Source organism: Ranitomeya imitator, chromosome 6, assembly GCF_032444005.1.
Source record: "Ranitomeya imitator isolate aRanImi1 chromosome 6, aRanImi1.pri, whole genome shotgun sequence".
Taxonomy (NCBI): Eukaryota; Metazoa; Chordata; class Amphibia; order Anura; family Dendrobatidae; genus Ranitomeya; species Ranitomeya imitator.
Genome location: NC_091287.1, coordinates 98,497,286 through 98,516,618, shown reverse-complemented (window position 1 = coordinate 98,516,618; position 19,333 = coordinate 98,497,286). Strand labels below are relative to the sequence as shown.

General features: G+C 41.7%; 1 protein-coding gene across 5 annotated transcripts in view; it reads left to right on the top strand.

The window, feature by feature from the left end:
- Positions 1-19,333, top strand: part of TBC1D5 (TBC1 domain family member 5) — an 811,132-nt gene that overhangs the window by 679,816 nt on the left and 111,983 nt on the right. For all 5 annotated transcript variants that reach the window (XM_069729958.1, XM_069729963.1, XM_069729960.1 and 2 more), the window contains 2 exons: positions 12,536-12,621; positions 16,229-16,518. In XM_069729958.1, the coding sequence (XP_069586059.1) occupies positions 12,536-12,621; positions 16,229-16,518 (376 nt within the window). The remainder of the gene's footprint in view (positions 1-12,535; positions 12,622-16,228; positions 16,519-19,333) is intronic.

The following is a 19,333-nucleotide window of genomic DNA, read 5'->3' as shown; positions in this document are numbered from 1 at the left end:
GCACACGGGGGCTCTCCAAACGTGACATGGTGTCCGCTAAAGAGTGGAGCCAATTTTTGATTCAAAAAGTCAAATGGCGCTCCTTCCCTTCCAAGCCCTGCCGTGCGCCCAAACAGTGGTTTACCCCCACATATGAGGTATCAGCGTACTCAGGACAAATTGGACAACAACTTACGTGGTTCAGTTTTTCCTTTTACCATTGGGAAAATAAAAAAATTGTTGCTAAAAGATAATTTTTGTGACTAAAAAGTTAAATGTTCATTTTTTCTTTCCATGTTGCTTCTGCTGCTGTGAAGCACCTGAAGGGTTAATAAACTTCTGGAATGTGGTTTTCAGTACCTTGAGGGGTACAGTTTTTAGAATGGTGTCTCTTTTGGGTATTTTCAGCCATATAGACCCCTCAAACTGACTTCAAATGTGAGGTGGTCCCTAAAAAAATGGTTTTGTAAATTTCGTTGTAAAAATGAGAAATCGCTGGTCAAATTTTAACCCTTATAACTTCCTAGCAAAAAAAAATTTTGTTTCCAAAATTGTGCTGATGTAAAGTAAACATGTGGGAAATTTTCGCCAAATTTCCGTTTTTATCACAAATAAACGCATAATTTATTGACCTAAATTTACCACTAACATGAAGCCCAATATGTCACGAAAAAACAATCTCAGAACCGCTAGGATCCGTTGAAGCGTTCCTGAGTTATTACCTCATAAAGGGACACTGGTCAGAATTGCAAAAAACGGCAAGGTCTTTAAGGTCAAAATAGGCTGGGTCATGAAGGGGTTAAGTGTGAACAAACCCCAAAAATGAGCGTGTGGTAAACAGTCTATAGATGACAAGGAAAGAAGGGCTGAGTATTAAAACAAATAGCTCTAACTTCCTAGAAAATAAAACTTATCATCTTAAGAGTACTGTAAGTAGTACGCCACACAGTTAATGTAATTGGTTAATAGACTTACAAGTTTGGGGTTCGTACCAGACAGCTCATGCCCAGTGCTAAACCCCGAACACGGACTTTTATGGAAGTCAATTGCAGTGATGGAGATCCAAAGTTCCGGTCTCCATTGTTTAAGGGGGGTTTGGGTTCTGGTACCCCAACCAAACTTTACACTAAAGTTTGGGTTGGGTACCAGAACCAGAACTTCCACAGGTGCGCTTATCCTTACTGGTTAGTAGCAAGATTCTAATTATGTTCGATAACATCATGGCCATTAAAGGACAAATGAGTTTATTAAAAAGTGCTTTTGTTCCACTTTATTACAGCCTACCAGCATTTGTCCATAAACAAGTACAATAGTATAAACCAAATTTGCTCATAGATTTTAGGCATTTGTTCAAAATGTAATGCATTTAGGGCAACACGACTGTCCTCGTTAGCAGATGTCAGAGAAAAGATAGGCATATTGAATTTCACTATGACAGATACCATGTTTCTATGGGAGATAAGCCTTGCCATATGGTCCTTCCTTCCTGCTGCTGCTGTGGTCTCACACTGCTCAGGACAAGCTGCAGCTGCCAGTCACGCAGTAGACTGAACCACCTGGACTCATGAGCCCGCACTCTTCAGAAGCAGTCCTACAATGCTCATCTTAAAATGAGGATATGCAGCCATTCCAATATGGATCTTCAAGAAAAGTACAACGGTCTTTTCAGACACATGAGAGATCTATTTGATAATGTATGCAGTGTGTATTGTCTGATGACAGATCTGCATTATATCTAGAGACAATAATGGAACATATCAACATCATCTTAGGCTATCAAGCACCGTTGTGAGTTTCCTCTTGGGGAAAACCTAAACTCTCCGTAATGACAGCCACTCATGTCTAACATCCAAGTCAATCATGGATATAAAATTACACATCAGATATACCAAAGAGTCCAAAATGTGCGCTCTTATTCAATTGACTAGTGAGATAACTATTGATTGTAATATATATGGTCACCTTTCTCTATGGACAGAAATAATTCAAAGGGGATTCTCAAGTTTGGAAGCTATCCCCTACTCATGGTAAAGAGGGTAACGATTACTTCCTGATCCGAAGACCTTCCTGTGAATGGAGCAGTCGTTGATCTTTTGCACTGTCGCTCCATTCATTTTTACGGGAGTACTGAAAAAACAACAGAGTACAGCAGTCCACTAAAAATTAATGGAGTGGTGTGCAAAAGATCAACCACTGCTCTGCTCTGCTCTATTCACATGGGGCTCTTCATAGCCCCAGTTCTGTTGATCAGTGGGGGTCGCAAAGGTCGAACTCCCAGCGATCAGGAAAATATCCCCATTCCATGGATAAGGAAAAATTTCCAAACTTGAGAATACCCCTTTAAAAATTCTTTATCACAAACTACCCATGAGGAAGACACTTGGTGTTGATAAGCGTGGGGGTCCACTCCCACTATGGATGGCATTCTATGTGCACAGGGGTGCCTACCTTACACAAAATGCTAAGAATTGTTTGCAGATGTCCTTTGAATTGCTTATTATCATTCTTTTTGATATGTACTTTTCCTTTTGCATTCTCTGTGACATTCAACATGACAATTTATAGGATGTAAATTGTTTGAGATTTTTGACGTATCCAACACAATTCACCTACTGAATTTGACTAATAATATACCTTATTGCCTGTACCCATGCATACATATTTCTAAGAACTGTTAAATATCTGCATATCTACTTATTTTTGTGTACAAAGAAAGCTCAGATGGATGTTTGGCACTAATGCACCTTATTGCCCATGTTTACATGCATTGCCCCCTACTTTTGCCTACCATCTAGTTTTGGGAATTCACAATGGCCATATCATAGACTGTTGTTGATGTGTGGTTCTTGTTAGCCATGACTGGCTTTCTTCAATGTTTTTAAACTGTTTGTTTTCCCATATGTTGTCTATGATGTAATAATAAAAAACCTTGTATTTTTATCTTTTGTAACTTGTTTTGGCATACCCCTTTCTCTCTTAGGATAAGTTCACACAGGGCGTTTTTGCTGCGTTTTTTTCTGCAGCAAAACATGATCATCTTGGCAGGAAAAAAGCTGCGCCAAAAACACAGGTTTAGGTGTGCTTTTGGTGCTTTTTTTGCCGCGTTTTTTGGTGCATTTTTTATGCGTGTTTTTTTCCTTTTGTGCATGCCCATAAAGTAGAGTGCACACAGAGAAAAAAACAACAACTTCCTGTAGATCAAATTTTAATGTGGATACCCTCAAATGAAAGCTGAAAGTCTGAACTTCAACTGCATCCGAATTGTTTTGTTTAAAAAAAATCCAAAAAATCACATTGAATTATTTTTACATAATTAGTTTGCATTTTATTGCATGAAATAAGTATTTGATACAATAGAAAAACAGAACTTAATATTTCGTACAGAAACCTTTGTTTTGCAATTACAAAGGTCAGACGTTAACTGTAGTTTTTGACCAAGATTGCATGCGCTGTAGCAGGGATTTTGGCCCACTCCTCCATACAGATTTTTCAGGTTTCAATGCTGTTGCTGGGCAACACTGAGTTTCAGCTCCCACCACAGATTTTATATTGGGTTCAGGTCTGCAGACTGGCTAGGCCACTCCAGGACCTTTAAATGCTTCTTACGGAGCCACTCCTTAGTTTCCCTGGCTGTGTGTTTTGCGTCATTGTCATGCTGGAAGATCCAGTCACAACATATCTTCAGTGCTCTTGATGGAAGGGGGTTGTTAGCCAAAATCTCGGATTACCTGACCTCATTCATCCTCCCTTGAATACAGTGCAGTCGTCTTGTCCCCTTTGCAGAAAAGCAGCCCCAAAGTATGATGTTTCTCCCATTATACTTCACAGTTGGGAGGGTGTTCATGGAGTTGTAGTCATCCTCCTTCTTCCTCCAAACACGGCGAGTGGACTTGATACCAAAAAGTACTATTTTGGTCTCATCTGACCACATAACCTTCTCCCATGCATCCTCTGACTCATCCAGATGGTCATTTATGAGCTTCAAATGGACCTGGACATGTGCTGGCGTGAGCAGATGCACCCTGCAGGATTTTATTTCATGGCGTCATAGTGTGCTACTAACGGTATATGTTTGTGGCTGTGGTCCCAGCTCTCTTCAGGTCATTTGACCAGGTCCTTTCATGTACTACTAGACTGATTCATGACTTTCTCAGAATCACCCTTACCTCTCTAGGCGAAATCTAGCATTGAGCCCCAGACGAGGAAGAATGTCAGTCATCTTGTGTTTCTTCCATTTTCCTGTAGTCTATCCCAGCCTTGCGCAGGTCTACAATTTTGTCTCTGGTGTCCTTAGACAACTTTGGTCTTGGCACAGTGGAGAGGTTGGAGTGTGATTGAGTGTGCGGACAGGTGTCTTTTATACAGGTAACAAGTTAAAACAGGTAGAATTACTACAGGCAATGAGTGCAGAGTAGGAGGGTTTCTTAAAAAAAAAAAAAAAAAACTAACTTGTCTGTGAGAGCCAGAATTCTTGTTGGTTGGTAGGGGACCAAATACTTATTTCACGCAATAAAATGCAGTTTTATTATTTAAAAATCATACAATGTGATTTTCTGTTGTTTTTTTTTTTTTTTTTTTTAATTTTCAGATTCTGTCTCACACAGTTGAAGTATACCTATGATAAAAATTACAGACCTCTCCATTCTTTGTAGGTGGGAAAACTTGCAAAATCGGCAGTGTATCAAATACTTATTTTCCCAACTGTATGTTAAAGTTCCCCTCAAAGATCTTTAAAGACATCATGTGGGGTACAATGTGTGAAATAAATGAAAAACCAAGAAGAAAAAAACAATAACATGAAACAAAATAAAAAAAAGACACCACTAGGTAGAATCACAACAACCTCTTGCATTATATAAAAATAATTTCTACGGAAATGGAAACATACTTTGTAATGGTTTGGGCTTTTTTAATGGTGATATTCACCCAAACAGAACAGAGGAGCTCGAATATTCCCCGACCTGTACATGGCTATTGTATAATGGTACAGAGGCCATACAGTGAAAAGTTCAAGATGTGATTGGCAGGATGGGATAGACTTATGCGATGGGTTAGGCTGGTTTCACATGTCCAAAATGTACTGTCCGAGTGAGGACCACAATGTCCGCACGGCCACTGATCTTTATCATTCAAGAAAGGACGAGAATGGAGATTTTTCTTCATCTTCAATTCTTGTCCCAAGTAAGGACCATGATGTCTGGAAAGGTCACTGGTCTTTTGATACAGACTCAACAGCCTCATATATGTACCTATATGTTGAGGCACCGACCCGTGGCCAGTTGGGTCCAGAAGGTGGATGTTGGATATGAGAAATCATCCTTAAAGTGATGACTCTCATCCGTTCTGAATGAAAAACATTGTTCTCTCTGCAGAATGTATAGTTATTAGAGATTAACACATTTTTTTCGTTCAGTTGCATTTTGACGTCCATTGCTCTGCATTGGTGAGCCATTTTGCAAGTTTAAAGGGAATTTGTCATCAGGTTATTGCTCCCCCGTCTGGAAGCAGCATGATGTAGGTACAGAGACCCTTATTCCAGTGATTTGTCACTTCACTGGGTGCTGCAGTTTGGATTGTAAACTGTTTTATCAGCTGCAGATCTAGCAGTTCTCCGAATGCTGAGCTCTTTATAACCCTGCCCAATCTATTGATTGGCAGCTTGCTGTGTACACTGTGCATAGGCAGAAATTTGCTAACCAGTGTGGGGGGATGCCGTGCTTGGTCTATCTTGCAGCAGGTCAAGTAGTCCTGTAATGAGAATAAAACAATGATTTTATCAAAACTACAGCAAGCAGCCTAGTAAGTGATACATTGCCAGAATAGATGTCTCTGCCTCTACAATATGCTGCTCTCTAATAAGCAAAATCCTGGTGACAGATTCCCTTTAAGCTTTACTTGGCAAATCAGTAAAACAGGCGACCCAATTTTCTCAACATTAGGGGGGATTTTGTGGCTACTGTAGACTGAGTGATATTGTGAGAATCCAGAATTAGTGATGAGGGCAAGTGCGCGTTACTCGAGTTTGTCTAGGGTGCTCGGGTACGCGCAGAGTATCGCGGGTGCTTGAGTGACATGGTGGACTCCCCACAGCTGTTAGACAGCCACAAAATATGGCGTGATTGACTGTAGGGTCTCGTACATGTCTCTCGAGCACCCGCGATACTCTGCGCATAGCCAAGCACGCTAGGCGCACTCGAGTAACGAGCACATGCGCCATCACTCTCCAGCATACGTTCAGCCTCCATTCCTCGTTTCCTGATATCTACGATACTCTCTGTCTAAGAATAGAAGACATAACTTCTGCTGCTTATAGGGAGCGTATGGTCTCGTACAGATTTATTTTTGATGTTCTATAAGGATTTTTACCGGCATTCACACCATAACTGCCATCAAACTGATATGTATTATGGTTATGGATTGTGAGCCCTGAGACAGAATTCAGATTTTGGACATTGTAACAAACCATTATATCAAAGTTTTGTAAATGTACAAAAAATGTAACAGACGTAACCTGACAACTTTACTTACGGTACCTATGTTTGACCAAGCAAATTTTCTCTTTTGCACTTTGTTTTTCCTTCTCCCCCTTCGAAGAGCCATTTTTTGTGGCTTATTTTTTTTGAATGACTCTATTCATTTTAATATCCAATGTACTGAAAAATGGGAAATCATCATATGTCAGGAAAGATGGCGAAAAAGTGCAATGACAGTATGCCTTTTATGGTTTTCATTGTTCAGCAACATGATCCTTCAGGTCAGTCTGATGACAGCAATATTGAACTTGTCTCATTTTTTTGGTGGTTAAAATGTTCTGAATTCTATTAAAAAAAAAAAATACAAAGTTGGTTTGTTTTGCCATTCCTGAGACTTGTAACTTTCCTTTTTCTTTAGTTTTATGTTTATGCTTTGTGAGGGCTTGTTAGGTTTTTTTTGGGAGTGCCCAGCTGTAATTTTGTTACTATTTTGGGGAACATACAACGATTTCATTGCTATTACACTTTTGGGGTGTGCAAAATGAGCACAAAATGGCAATTTAAGCATTTAGAATCGATTTTGATTGTACAGTTTACAATAAAGGGTAATTAATATTAGAATTCCATAGATCAGACTTTTTACGAACATGGCAATGCTAAATTAGTTAGACTATTTTTTTTTATTTCTTTATTTTGTAGAGCAATTTTCTTAGAATAAACTTTAAAAACAATTTTATAGAGTACCGTAATTCCATTAATTGCAATTTATTAAAATTTCATCCACTTTTCTGTTACTGTAACGTGCAGGGAATTTTCTGCACACAAATCCATACTGGAAAATCTGTGTGTGGACACGTAGACGAGTATATGGCAGCTGCTCACCTATATACTTCCATTGGGAATACTCGCCCTTCAGACATCCAATCCCTGGTGTGCTCCATTACTCACAACAAGGAACAATTAGCGGATTGTGAACCGGCATTACTCACTATGCTGGATGCAGTACAGAAAGGTGGCCGGAGCACTTACATACGGAACGCGCAGCACATACCATTACTGTTCCCGTGTTACTTTGTATAAGTTTGTTTAGTAATTTTTCACTTCGATTTAGGAATCTGTTTTCTAGTAAGGACCATTTTTTGTGAATCCCGAAAAGACAAAGACTGTGCCTACCATCTAGTGGTCACTGGTGGTATTTGCATTGGTAATATTATCAAATACCTTCTAATCTGTAATCAGTCAATAATGTTGTTATTTACTTACAAGCGCTCAGGTTGTCTTAATTATATGTAGATCGGGAAAATGAATGCATGATTGATGTCTTAAAAGGTTCTGCTTTATTAAAGTTTAACTTACTATGCAATTCATATCTCGAAGAGTAAAATGCTGGATGTAGAAGATAAATATATCCTTTAATATGCCATTCTTCAACACGGCACCAGTTATTAAACATCAACATTTTCCAGAAGTCGGAGACATCCTCCATTATTTATTAGCCTGTGTATTGTTTAATGGGGTATTTATAGATGGATTTAGTAGTGATGCCTCCTGTGCTTCTTGTACTTACTGTTCACTTACATTGGAGTCGGGTTTTCACTGCCTAATTGTGGGGTGAATAAAATGAATTAGCACTATGGCAATGTAAGGCTGGGTTCACATTGCGTTAACAGCAGCCCGTCCAACACATGCGTTAAAGGGAACCTGTCACCCCGTTTTTTCAGATTGAGCTATAAATACTGTTAAATAGGGCCTGTGCTGTGCGTTACTATAGTGTATGTAGTGTACCCTGATTCCCCATGTATGCTGAGAAATACATTACCAAAGTTGCCGTTTTCGCCTGTCAATCAGGCTGGTCTGGTCAGGTGGGCGTGTTCACAGCGCTCTTTTCTTCCCCAGCTTTCCGTTGGTGGCGTAGTGGTGTGCGCATGTCCAAGGTCCGAATTCCCTGCGCCCACGTGAAGACACAGCGCGCGATCTGCGCTGTCATCCCTTGCATCGGTGGGGGCGGCCATCTTCCTGGGGCCGCGCGTGCGCAGATGGAATGCTCTGCCGCACGGGGCTTCAGGAAAATGGCCGCGGGATGCCGCGCGTGCGCATTAGAGATCGCGGCGGCCATTTTCCCAAAGCCGAGATGCAAACTCGGCTTTGGGAAAATGGCCGCCGCAATCTCTTGTGCGCACGCGCGGCATCCCGCGGCCATTTTCCTGAAGCCCCGTGCGGCAGAGCATTCCATCTGCGCACGCGCGGCCCCAGGAAGATGGCCGCCCCCACCGATGCAAGGGATGACAGCGCAGATCGCGCGCTGTGTCTTCACGTGGGCGCAGGGAATTCGGACCTTGGACATGCGCACACCACTACACCAACAACGGAAAGCTGGGGAAGAAAAGAGCGCTGTGAACACGCCCACCTGACCAGACCAGCCTGATTGACAGGCGAAAACGGCGACTTTGGTAATGTATTTCTCAGCATACATGGGGAATCAGGGTACACTACATACACTATAGTAACGCACAGCGCAGGCCGTATTTAACAGTATTTATAGCTCAATCTGAAAAAACGGGATGACAGGTTCCCTTTAACGGGCTGCTGTTAACGCAAGTGCCGATATGTCATATCGCTAGCGCAGATAGAGCTAGCAGGTGCTCTATCCGCGCTAGCAGTGACGGACCCGGAAACGCTGCAGCCCGCGTCCCAGGGTCCGCTACTCAATGACGGCACATCGCTAGTGCACGGCCATTGTGGGCGTGCGCTAGCAATTCGTCCGACATAGAACTTAATGGCGGAGATAACGGACTGCGTTACACCGAGTTATGCCACCATTAAGCTCCGCCCAGGCTCCGTTCTTCCGGCTGCATGCTGCGTTTCCCTGCATATCTATCATTAACATTGGGTACGCAGGGACATACGTTGTATGCAGATGTGTCCGCATGCAGCGATTTGAGGTGTGTGGCGCCTGCATGGAAACGCAAAATGGGGTAATTCAAAAGTGCATCTTGTGTCACAAAAAGCAAGCCCTTATATGGATATAGACTGGTAGATCAACTCACTCGTCTGCACACAGGTAGTCACGGGAATACTGCGCCTGTAAGGATGCACTTGGTTTATTAATTACAGCATAAACCAAGTTGTAAGCACAGAATAAACACGGCCCTCTGGGCAAAACAGCAAGACAAAATGGTAGCACTACGTGCAGTCCTTGCATCAGTGGGGGTCAGCCCACTCAGGGTTAGCAATGTCCTTTTACAGGCACCGCGTGCGCAAACACTGTCCTGGAGTTTTCCTCTCCAGGCAGTCAACAACCAAACTACCTCTGGAGTTCAGCCATTTAAGCACAGACCATGTGACTCCTCACCCATGTGACTGATCGCATGACTGTGACATCACACAGGTCCTGTCAGCACATGGCGATGCCGGCTTTGCACGTGGAGATAAGGTGGACATTCCCCCACCCGTTTTATGACTGTCTACATAAAGCGAACCCATTTATGCAACTTTAGCTTAAGCACTTTGGAGTGCTGGAGGAAATACTCTGGCTTTAGATCACTGACGCCATTAAGCGAAGTGACACATATCTCCCCGCCTGTACTTTACCAGTGACTCCGTCACAAGACAATAAGATTAAAAAGAGGTAAGGCTCTTTGAAGAAGGGGAGGAAAAAACGAAAATGAAAAATTGCTGCGTAATAAAGGGGTTAATGTCTTTTTTTAATGTTTTTAAGTTTTGGGTTGAATTTTTCTTCAGTGTTACAATGCCTGGGTCTTAAACCAGTCATAAACATACCATAAAGAGAGAGATATGTCATGCTCGCACGGAGTCAATGCTTTACTTTTGATAGACTTAGATTTATAATTATAGGCTTGACATTACTTTGATGTAATTTCCTTAAGTAGTGGTCATTGACTTTGCTGTCGTGTAGAATGTTTCCTGTTGTTAGGATATTTTTGTTTGTGATTACTTGAAAGTTCGCACTTTTACAGCAGCAGTTTAAATAAATGCTAATAATTCTTCTGAAGTATGGAAACAATATTTATACTTCACATATTTCAGGCTGATTTATCATAGTAAAATATGAAGATGGTGGCACATTCATCTTTTCTTTTTGAAAGCTTTTTTTTGAATTACACCTTTTTGTGCAAAATGATTCTGAAGCAAAATGACAAGTTTGACTATTTTAATAAATTTGAATTGCATGATTAATTTCGTATAGGACATATAGAACAGAAGTGCTAAAAGTTGCTGTATAAATGGTTTTCTAGAAGGTGAGCCTCTTAAAGTAAAGGGAAAATATAGGTAGATTATAAGGTCAGGTGGTCTTGTTAGAATGGAAGTTTTTGGGGGGAGGCCCAGCATACAGTTGTGGCCAAAAGTATTGACACCCCTGCAATTCTGTCAGATAATACTCAGTTTCTTCCTGAAAATTATTGCAAACACAAATTTTTTGTTATTATCTTCGTTTAATTTGTCTTGAATGAAAAAACACAAAAAGAATTGTCCTAAAGCCAAATTGGATATAATTCCACACCAAACATAAAAAAGGGGGGTTGACAAAAGTATTGGTATTGTTCGAAAAATCATGTGATGCTTCTCTAATTTGTGTAATTAACAGCACCTGTAACTTACATGTGGCACCTAACAGGTGTTGGCAATAACTAAATCACACTTGCAGCCAGTTGACATGGATTAAAGTTGACTCAACCTCTGTCCTGTGTCCTTGTGTGTACCACATTGAGCATGGAGAAAAGAAAGAAGACCAAAGAACTGTCTGAGGACTTGAGAAACCAAATTGTGAGGAAACATGAGCAATCTCAAGGCTACAAGTCCATCTCCAAAGACCTGAATGTTCCTGTGTCTACCGTACGCAGTGTCATCAAGAAATTTAAAGCCTATGGCACTGTGGCTAACCTCCCTAGATGTGGATGGAAAAGAAAAATTGACGAGATTTCAACGCAAGATTGTGCGGATGTTGGATAAAGAACCTCGACTAACATCCAAACAAGTTCAAGCTGCCCTGCAGTCCGAGGGTGCAACAGTGTCAACCCGTACTATCCGTCGGCATCCCAATGAAAAGGGACTGTATGGTAGGAGACCCAGGAAGACCCCACTTCTTACCCCGAGACATAAAAAAGCCAGGCTGGAGTTTGCCAAAACTTACCTGAAAAAGCCTAAAACGTTTTGGAAGAATTTTCTCTAGTCAGATGAGATAAAAGTAGAGCTTTTTGGGCAAAGGCATCAACATAGAGCTTACAGGAGAAAAAAAGAGGCATTCAAAGAAAAGAACACGGTCCCTACAGTTAAACATGGCGGAGGTTCCCTGATGTTTTGGGGTTGCTTTGCTGCCTCTGGCACTGGACTGCTTGACCGTGTGCATGGCTTTATGAAGTCTGAAGACTACCAACAAATTTTGCAGCATAATGTAGGGCCCAGTGTGAGAAAGCTGGGTCTCCCTCAGAGGTCATGGGTCTTCCAGCAGGACAATGACCCAAAACACACTTCAAAAAGCACTAGAAAATGGTTTGAGAGAAAGCAATGGAGACTTCTAAGGTGGCCAGCAATGAGTCCAGACCTGAATCCCATAGAACACCTGTGGAGAGATCTAAAAATGGCAGTTTGGAGAAGGCACCCTTCAAATATCAGGGACCTGGAGAAGTTTGCCAAAGAAGAATGGTCTAAAATTCCAGCAGAGCATTGTAAGAAACTCATTGATGGTTACCTGAAGCGGTTGGTCGCAGTTATTTTGGCTAAAGGTTGTGCAACCAAGTATTAGGCTGAGGGTGCCAATACTTTAGTCTGGCCCATTTTTAGAGTGTTGTGTGAAATGATCAATGTTTTGCTTTTTGCTTCATTCTCTTTTGTGTTTTTTTCATTTAATACCAATTAAATGAAGATAATAATACCAAATAATTTTTTGATTACAATCATTTTCAGAACGAAACTGAGTATTATCTGAAAGAATTGCAGGGGTGTCAATACTTTTGGCCACAACTGTAGATAGCACATGCAAATTGTATTCGATTAGTCAATGAAACATGTAATTGGAATTTTTGGAAGTATCATGATTTTTATTTCTCTTTTTGAAATCACAGAAAAATCCAAGACCAATGAGTTATCAGTTCCATCAAAATCTAGACTACTATAGAGCACGCGGACTTGATTTGATGAACAGGTCACGGTCAGTATCTCTGCCTATTACTGATTTATACTGATTTTATAAGAGGATTTATAGTATTGCATAAAATAAGACGAAAAGAAAATAATTTCACCTAAGTGTGTCTATTGAAAACTAATAATAGACCCACATTTCTAAACATAACATGCGATAAAGAATAAAATTCCATTGTGGTTTAACATTTGCCTTTTAAATGTACGTTTGATTTCCGCTCGCCATTTTAGTATTCTTTTCGTTTTATGTTCTAAAATTATACTGTTATTGTCTTTTTTGAGGACAATAAAGAAGTGTTCCATCTATCGTAAATACATTTGTCAACTATCTAAGTGATTAGCGGTAAATGTACGATCACTTGGTACTGGCATGCTGCTAGCACAGGAGTTACAATTGTCTGTTTCTTCCGTACCCACACAACCACAATGAGGAGGAGTTTAAAATGGGGTGGCAGATCACGATCCTGTGGATAGACGGTGAATGTACACTGCTCAAAAAAATAAAGGGAACACTCAAATAACACATCCTAGATCTGAATGAATGAAATATTCTCATTGAATACTTTGTTCTGTACAAAGTTGAATGTGCTGACAACAAAATCACACAAAAATCATCAATGGAAATCAAATTTATTAACCAATGGAGGCCTGGATTTGGAACAATACTCAAAATCAAAGTTAAAAATCAAATTACATGATGATCCAACTTCAGTGGAAATGTCTCAAAACAAGGAAATGATGCTCAGTAGATCATTGATTGGGACAAAGGTGTTGAGTGAGGGCCTAGAGGGGGGACATTTCCGTGAGAAGGGTTCTAAATTTTGCACTGTAAGGCTCATTCACAAGGTGTGGGATAAAGTTAAAGGAATTAGGGGTGTACGGGCACTCACTAGATTCTCACCCATTTGGAACAACTGTGTCCTACAGGAGTTTAGACAGATGGAGGGATTTCATATTTGGAGGGAGGCAGGCATCTCTCGGATGGGCCAGATTTTACATCAGGGTAGAATTAGAGACTTTGAGATATTGCAGGAAGAATTTTTACTCCCGGAGTCTGAGATGTACCAATACCCTCGTCTTTCTCATGCGTACCGGGCACAGTGTAAGAGAGGGCCTGTTGAAATCCAGGTGGATCTTATGCTGGATTTTATCCTTGAAGGGGGAGGCACGAAGGGGGTGATTTCGGGTATATATGAATTCCTTCTATTTTCTTTTCTGGCGGAGCACCCTATTAGAGCAAGGGCGAAATGGGAGGCTGACCTGGGGGCGATTGATGATGACCGATGGGAATCAGTATTGGATTATGTGCCCAAGATATCAATGAGTGAGCCTGGTAGGCTGTCACAATTATTTGTCATTCATAGGGCTTACAGAACCCCAGACATGTTGTTCAAAGCCGGATTAAGGCCTAATTCAGAATGCCCTAGATGCTCGCAGTCCGAAGCAGGCATCCTTCATATGTTGTGGCAGTGCCCCAGGCTGTCCTCCTTTTGGGTGGTGGTGTTGAATAAAGTGGGTTTGGCATATAGTTGTAATGTGCCTCGGGATCCTCTGGTATGTGTTTTGGGCTATGTGGAGGAGGTAATAACTGATAAGCTGTATAAAACGGTTATAGCTAGACTGTTATTTATTGCGCGAAAGTTGATCGCCAAATTCTGGATTAGGGAAGAGCCACCAACAAGGAGAGACTTTATGAAGCAAGTGGACCATATCATTGCTTTGGAGAAGAGTATCTACGTTAGGAGGAACAGGATGGACCTCTTTGACAGGTTGTGGAGCCCGTGGCTTGAATCAATGTGACCTGAAGACCTTTTGCCCCTATGGAAATATTTTTTGACAAGTCATCTTCCTCTTCTTGTACTTTTGTATGTGATAATTTAGTGGGGGATGACTCTTGACAGGTCTCTAGTGGGTGGGGGGAAGGGGGGTGGGAGTTTGGTTTGGGACTAAATAAGTTTTCTAACAAAAAAAAAAGTATTGTGTATTTGTATATTGCTGAAAACAAACTATTCCTTTTATTGTCTATGCACAATTTTGATGGTTTAATAAAAATATCTGATTAAAAAAAAAATGATGCTCAGTAGTGTGTGTCTGGCCTCCACGTGCCTGTATGACCTCAATACAATGCCTGAGCATGCTCCTGATGAGGCGGCGGATGGTCTCCTGAGGGATCTCCTCCCAACTCCTGGACAGTCTGTGGTGCAACGTGACGTTGGTGGATGGTGCGAGACATGATGTCCCAGATGTGTTCAATCGGATTCAGGTCTGGGGAACGGGCGGGCCAGTTAATAGCTTAATTGCCTTCATCTTGCAGGAACTGCTGACACACTCCAGCCACATGAGGTCTGGCATTGTCCTGCATTAGGAGGAACCCAGGGCCAACTGCACCAGCATATGGCCTCACAGGGGGTCTGAGGAGCTCATCTTGGTACCTAATGGCAGTCAGGCTACCTCTGGCATGCACATGGAGGGCTGTGCTGCCCTCCAAAGAAATTCCTCCCCACACCATTACTGACCTACTTCCAAACCAGTCATGCTGATTGATGTTGGCAGGCAGCAGACCGCTCTCCACGGCATCTCCATACTGTGTCACGTCTGTCACATGTGCTCAGTGTGAACCTGCTTTCATCTGTGAAGAGCACAGGGCACCAGTGGCGAATTTGCCAATCCTGGTGTTCTGTGGCAAATGCCAAGCATCCTGCACGGTGTTGGGCTGTGAGCACAACCCCCATCTGTAGATGTCGGGCACTCAGACCATCCTTATGGAGTCGGTTTCTAACCGTTTGTGCAGAGACATGCACATTTGTGGCCTGCTGGAGGTCATTTTGCAGGGCTCTGGCAGTCCTCCTCCTGTTCCTCCTTGCACAAAGGCTGAGGTAGCGGTCCTGCTGCTGGATTGTTGCCTTCCTACAGCCCCCTCCACATCTCCTGGTCTACTGGCCTGTCTCTTGGTAGCGCCTCCAGCCTCTGGATACTACGCTGACAGACACAGCAAACCTTCTTGCCACAGCTTGCATTGATGTGCCATCCTGGATGAGCTGCACTACCTGAGCCACTTGTGTGGGTTGTAGAGTTCGTCTCATGCTACCACGAGTGTGAAAGCACAACCAACATTCAAAAGTGACCAAAACATCAGCCAGAAAGCATTGGTACTGAGATGTGGTCCGTGGTCCCCACCTGCAGAACTACTCCTTTATTGAGGGGGTCTGGATAATTGCCAATAATTTCCATCTGTTGTCTATTCCATTTGCACAACAGCATGTGAAATTGATTGTCAATCAGTGTTGCTTCCTAAGTGGACAGTTTGATTTCACAAAAGTTTGATTTACTTGGAGTTATATTCTGTTAAGTGTTCCCTTTATTTTTTTTGAGCAGTGTATTTTCCCTTTTAAAGGAAATCTGTCAATAGGTTTTGATATTAAATCTGGGAGCAGCATAATGTAGGAACAGAGACATTGATTCCAGTGATGTGTCACTTACATAGCTGTGTGTTGTTGTTTCAATGGTTAATCAGTAGGAGATTATCACTAAAGGACTATTTGTCTCGTGCCATGTAGTCCTACTGTTTGCTTTCAACATGCGCAGTATAACCATCAATTGTCACTTTTTTTTTCTAGTGCGAACACCAAACCTGCTCCCCTCAACATAAACAAAGTGTCTAGCAGTATACTTAACTTTGGACGGAAGTTAATGGGGCCAAACATCCCTGCTGGGGGGTCTATGAGCCCTATGACTTCACCATCAAACACCAACACAAGCCACGGTGCTGTAAGTGCTAGTTTTACAGCCGCTATGCCAACTCAAACAGTCATGGAGCCATCTACACATCAAGCCTCAACATCCCAGCAGATGCAACAAAATCAGCGCATGATGAAGTCAGAGAGCATGCCGGTGCAGCTTAATAAAGGTAATTAATAAATTATTAATTAATAAAGGTAATCTCTCCATATTGATGTTATTGAAAAATACGAAAACCTGGCATAAAATGAAGAAAGAAAAGCTGTAAAGACATCAGTATATCCAACCATTGGTAATTGACCCCGTATGTCATGGTTGTGTCATGAGTTTCATACTGCTCGAATCAAGTTATTGTAGCCATTTAGATTTTACACTATTACACTACATCGTTTCTGAGAAAACATAATCTGAAAAGCAGGTCCAGGACTTTGTGTCATGTTTAGTCCAAGAGGCAGGTCCCCATTGGATTCCTCGCATCTTGTTCGTCGGGACAGACTGGTCTCTTCCTATGTCGGTGTCTGGAGAACCCGGTCACTCTAGAGGAGCAGCAGGGACCTGCCCTGGACTAGTCATCCGGGACATACAGTCCCCAGACTGTTTTCAATGTATGGCACTAACCAATAGGAGTCTGACTCACCGAGGTCTGATGATAGACGTAGTGCCAGAGGTACCAAGGATCCGAGCGCCTGGAAAGTGAGTCCAGCACGTCTTGACTCGGTGAGTCAGACTCGTATTGGTTAGTGCCAACACCTCTGGTACCACGTTGTGCTCAGCATAGTATTTATTACAGTGCACTTATCCTTCCATTTTTTCCCATCACATGTAGCAGGGACTCAGCGGGGAGTTTATTAATAGGGGCAACTTTTGTATGCTCCACCTATTGGTAAATAGATTCCTCAGCACAGACATGTCCCTTTAGCGCGGAATCATCCTGTTTTATAAATATAAAGTGCATAATCCAATAAGAAGATTCATACACACGCATGGGAGCATTAAATTTGATTTCTTCTTACGATTATTGATCCAAATAGAGGAATATGTGTATGGGGTGCACAGGTCAAGGTGTGAAAGCTCCACAGCTCTCGTTAAATAAATATGCAGAGGTTGTTTGTAAAGGAATTTTGTGCTTGTTAATGAGAAGAAGAAGAGACCATAGTTAAGATTTATTGTGTTGTTATACACCATAATTAAGGGCAAAGGGGACGTGGAGGGTTAGGAAACAGACAACCAATGCATGCTGGGAAGAGAGGAAAAGGAAGTTTCAGCACCTGTAATGCTGGCAAAATGATGATGATGAACATGAACCATCCACTCAAAATAAAAAAATGGATGGTACAGCATGGAGTATGAGAATCGGAACAGTTCCTGGTCATAAGTATCTGTTTAACTTGTCACTCTAGGGTTGGGTGAATCGACAGTTACTCTTTAACTCTTCCCTTTCCCAAGAATATGGGGCACTGCAAATTTGTAAAACACTAGGTTTCTGTAACAAGTGGAATAGACTTTATTCTAGTAGTTATCAACCACATTCCCCAATTGCAGTGTATTCTCATGGGCATCGAGGTCCCCGGTGTAGACCGCCGTTGCACTACTATACCGGTCTAATGTCATATCCATGTCTTTACTCTTGGCACGCTGCTCTGAAGCTCAGATGGTTTCTTTTCCGTTTTATATATCCCCAGCCCTACAACAGCTGTGAAGAATAAGTTTACTATAGCGGTAGTAACTTCAGGCGGTATTTCCCGCATCCATCCTTGCATCCTGCACAGGAAGCACTTTTATATCGGATATGAACTTCACTATTTTACTTTCCTGCTCCGGTGTCCATATTGATTTTGCCGTTTTGTTTCATGGACCAATAAACAAGCAGTTTCTATTAAAGAATCATGTACAAGAAGCTTGAATGGTTTCCTAAGTCTTCGCATCTTAGCCTAGAGACACCCTTTATGAAAATGGAGCAGAGATATTTTTATGTTACTCTTCGCCGCCTAAAAGATTTCAAACTCTAAAACCATATTGAAATGAAGAAAAATGTGCTTACCCCACAGAAGAAGAAGAGGCTGCTTCCATGTTTAATATGCAGATTTAAACAAATGATTAAGACTCGTTTCCTGTACATGTGGCTAACTGATCCCTTCCAGGCAGGAATTCACACAGATTATATGGTCTATCGGGAATAGTGCATGACTAGCCAAGCACAGCCAGCGTTATGAGCTGCGAGGGGATTCTTATTATCTCTCACTCCGAGTGCGCATAAATCAGCCTGGATTTATTGCTCCTATCAGTCAGTTTTCTAAAACTGCCATTGTGTTTGGTACGGCACATACAGTATATCCAAAGATTAATAATGTACATATGTCTGAATGACATGGCTATCCCTTGTAGAAATCTGTGCAAATATTTCACACCATTCTGCACGCACGTAGGAAGAAATCCTGAAGAGCATGAGTGAAACGTCGTGTCATCGATGTGCTGCACAATTTTCTTCCAGATCGGTAGAGGAAAAATCCTGAGTGTATAAGGGTATGTTCACATGTTGCGTTTTTGCAGCATTTTTTTCTGCATCTAAGAAATGGCAGGAAAAATACAGCATACAATACACCTGTGATCTCTGACAGCAGTATTAACTGCACGGGGTTGCGTCATTCTGTGCATACCTCGGCTGCCCGTTGATGTGACACGGGGGCGCTAATGGGTTGCGATAACAGCTGGGGGATCTGTTGCAGATTTCCGTGCTTGTCATCACTGAGCTCCATTGAAAGGAGAACATGATTTTTCTATGTACAGCATTATGATGGTATATAGCACAAGCCATCAGACAATCACAACTTCAAGTACCCTACGGAGACTAAAAAATACAGTATAAAGTTTAAAAAAAAACAAGTTTTGAAAAAATAATTAAAAAAAATAAAAATTCAAATTACCCACCTTTTCTCCCATCAAAAATAAAGATATTAAAAAATACACATATGTGGTATAGCTGT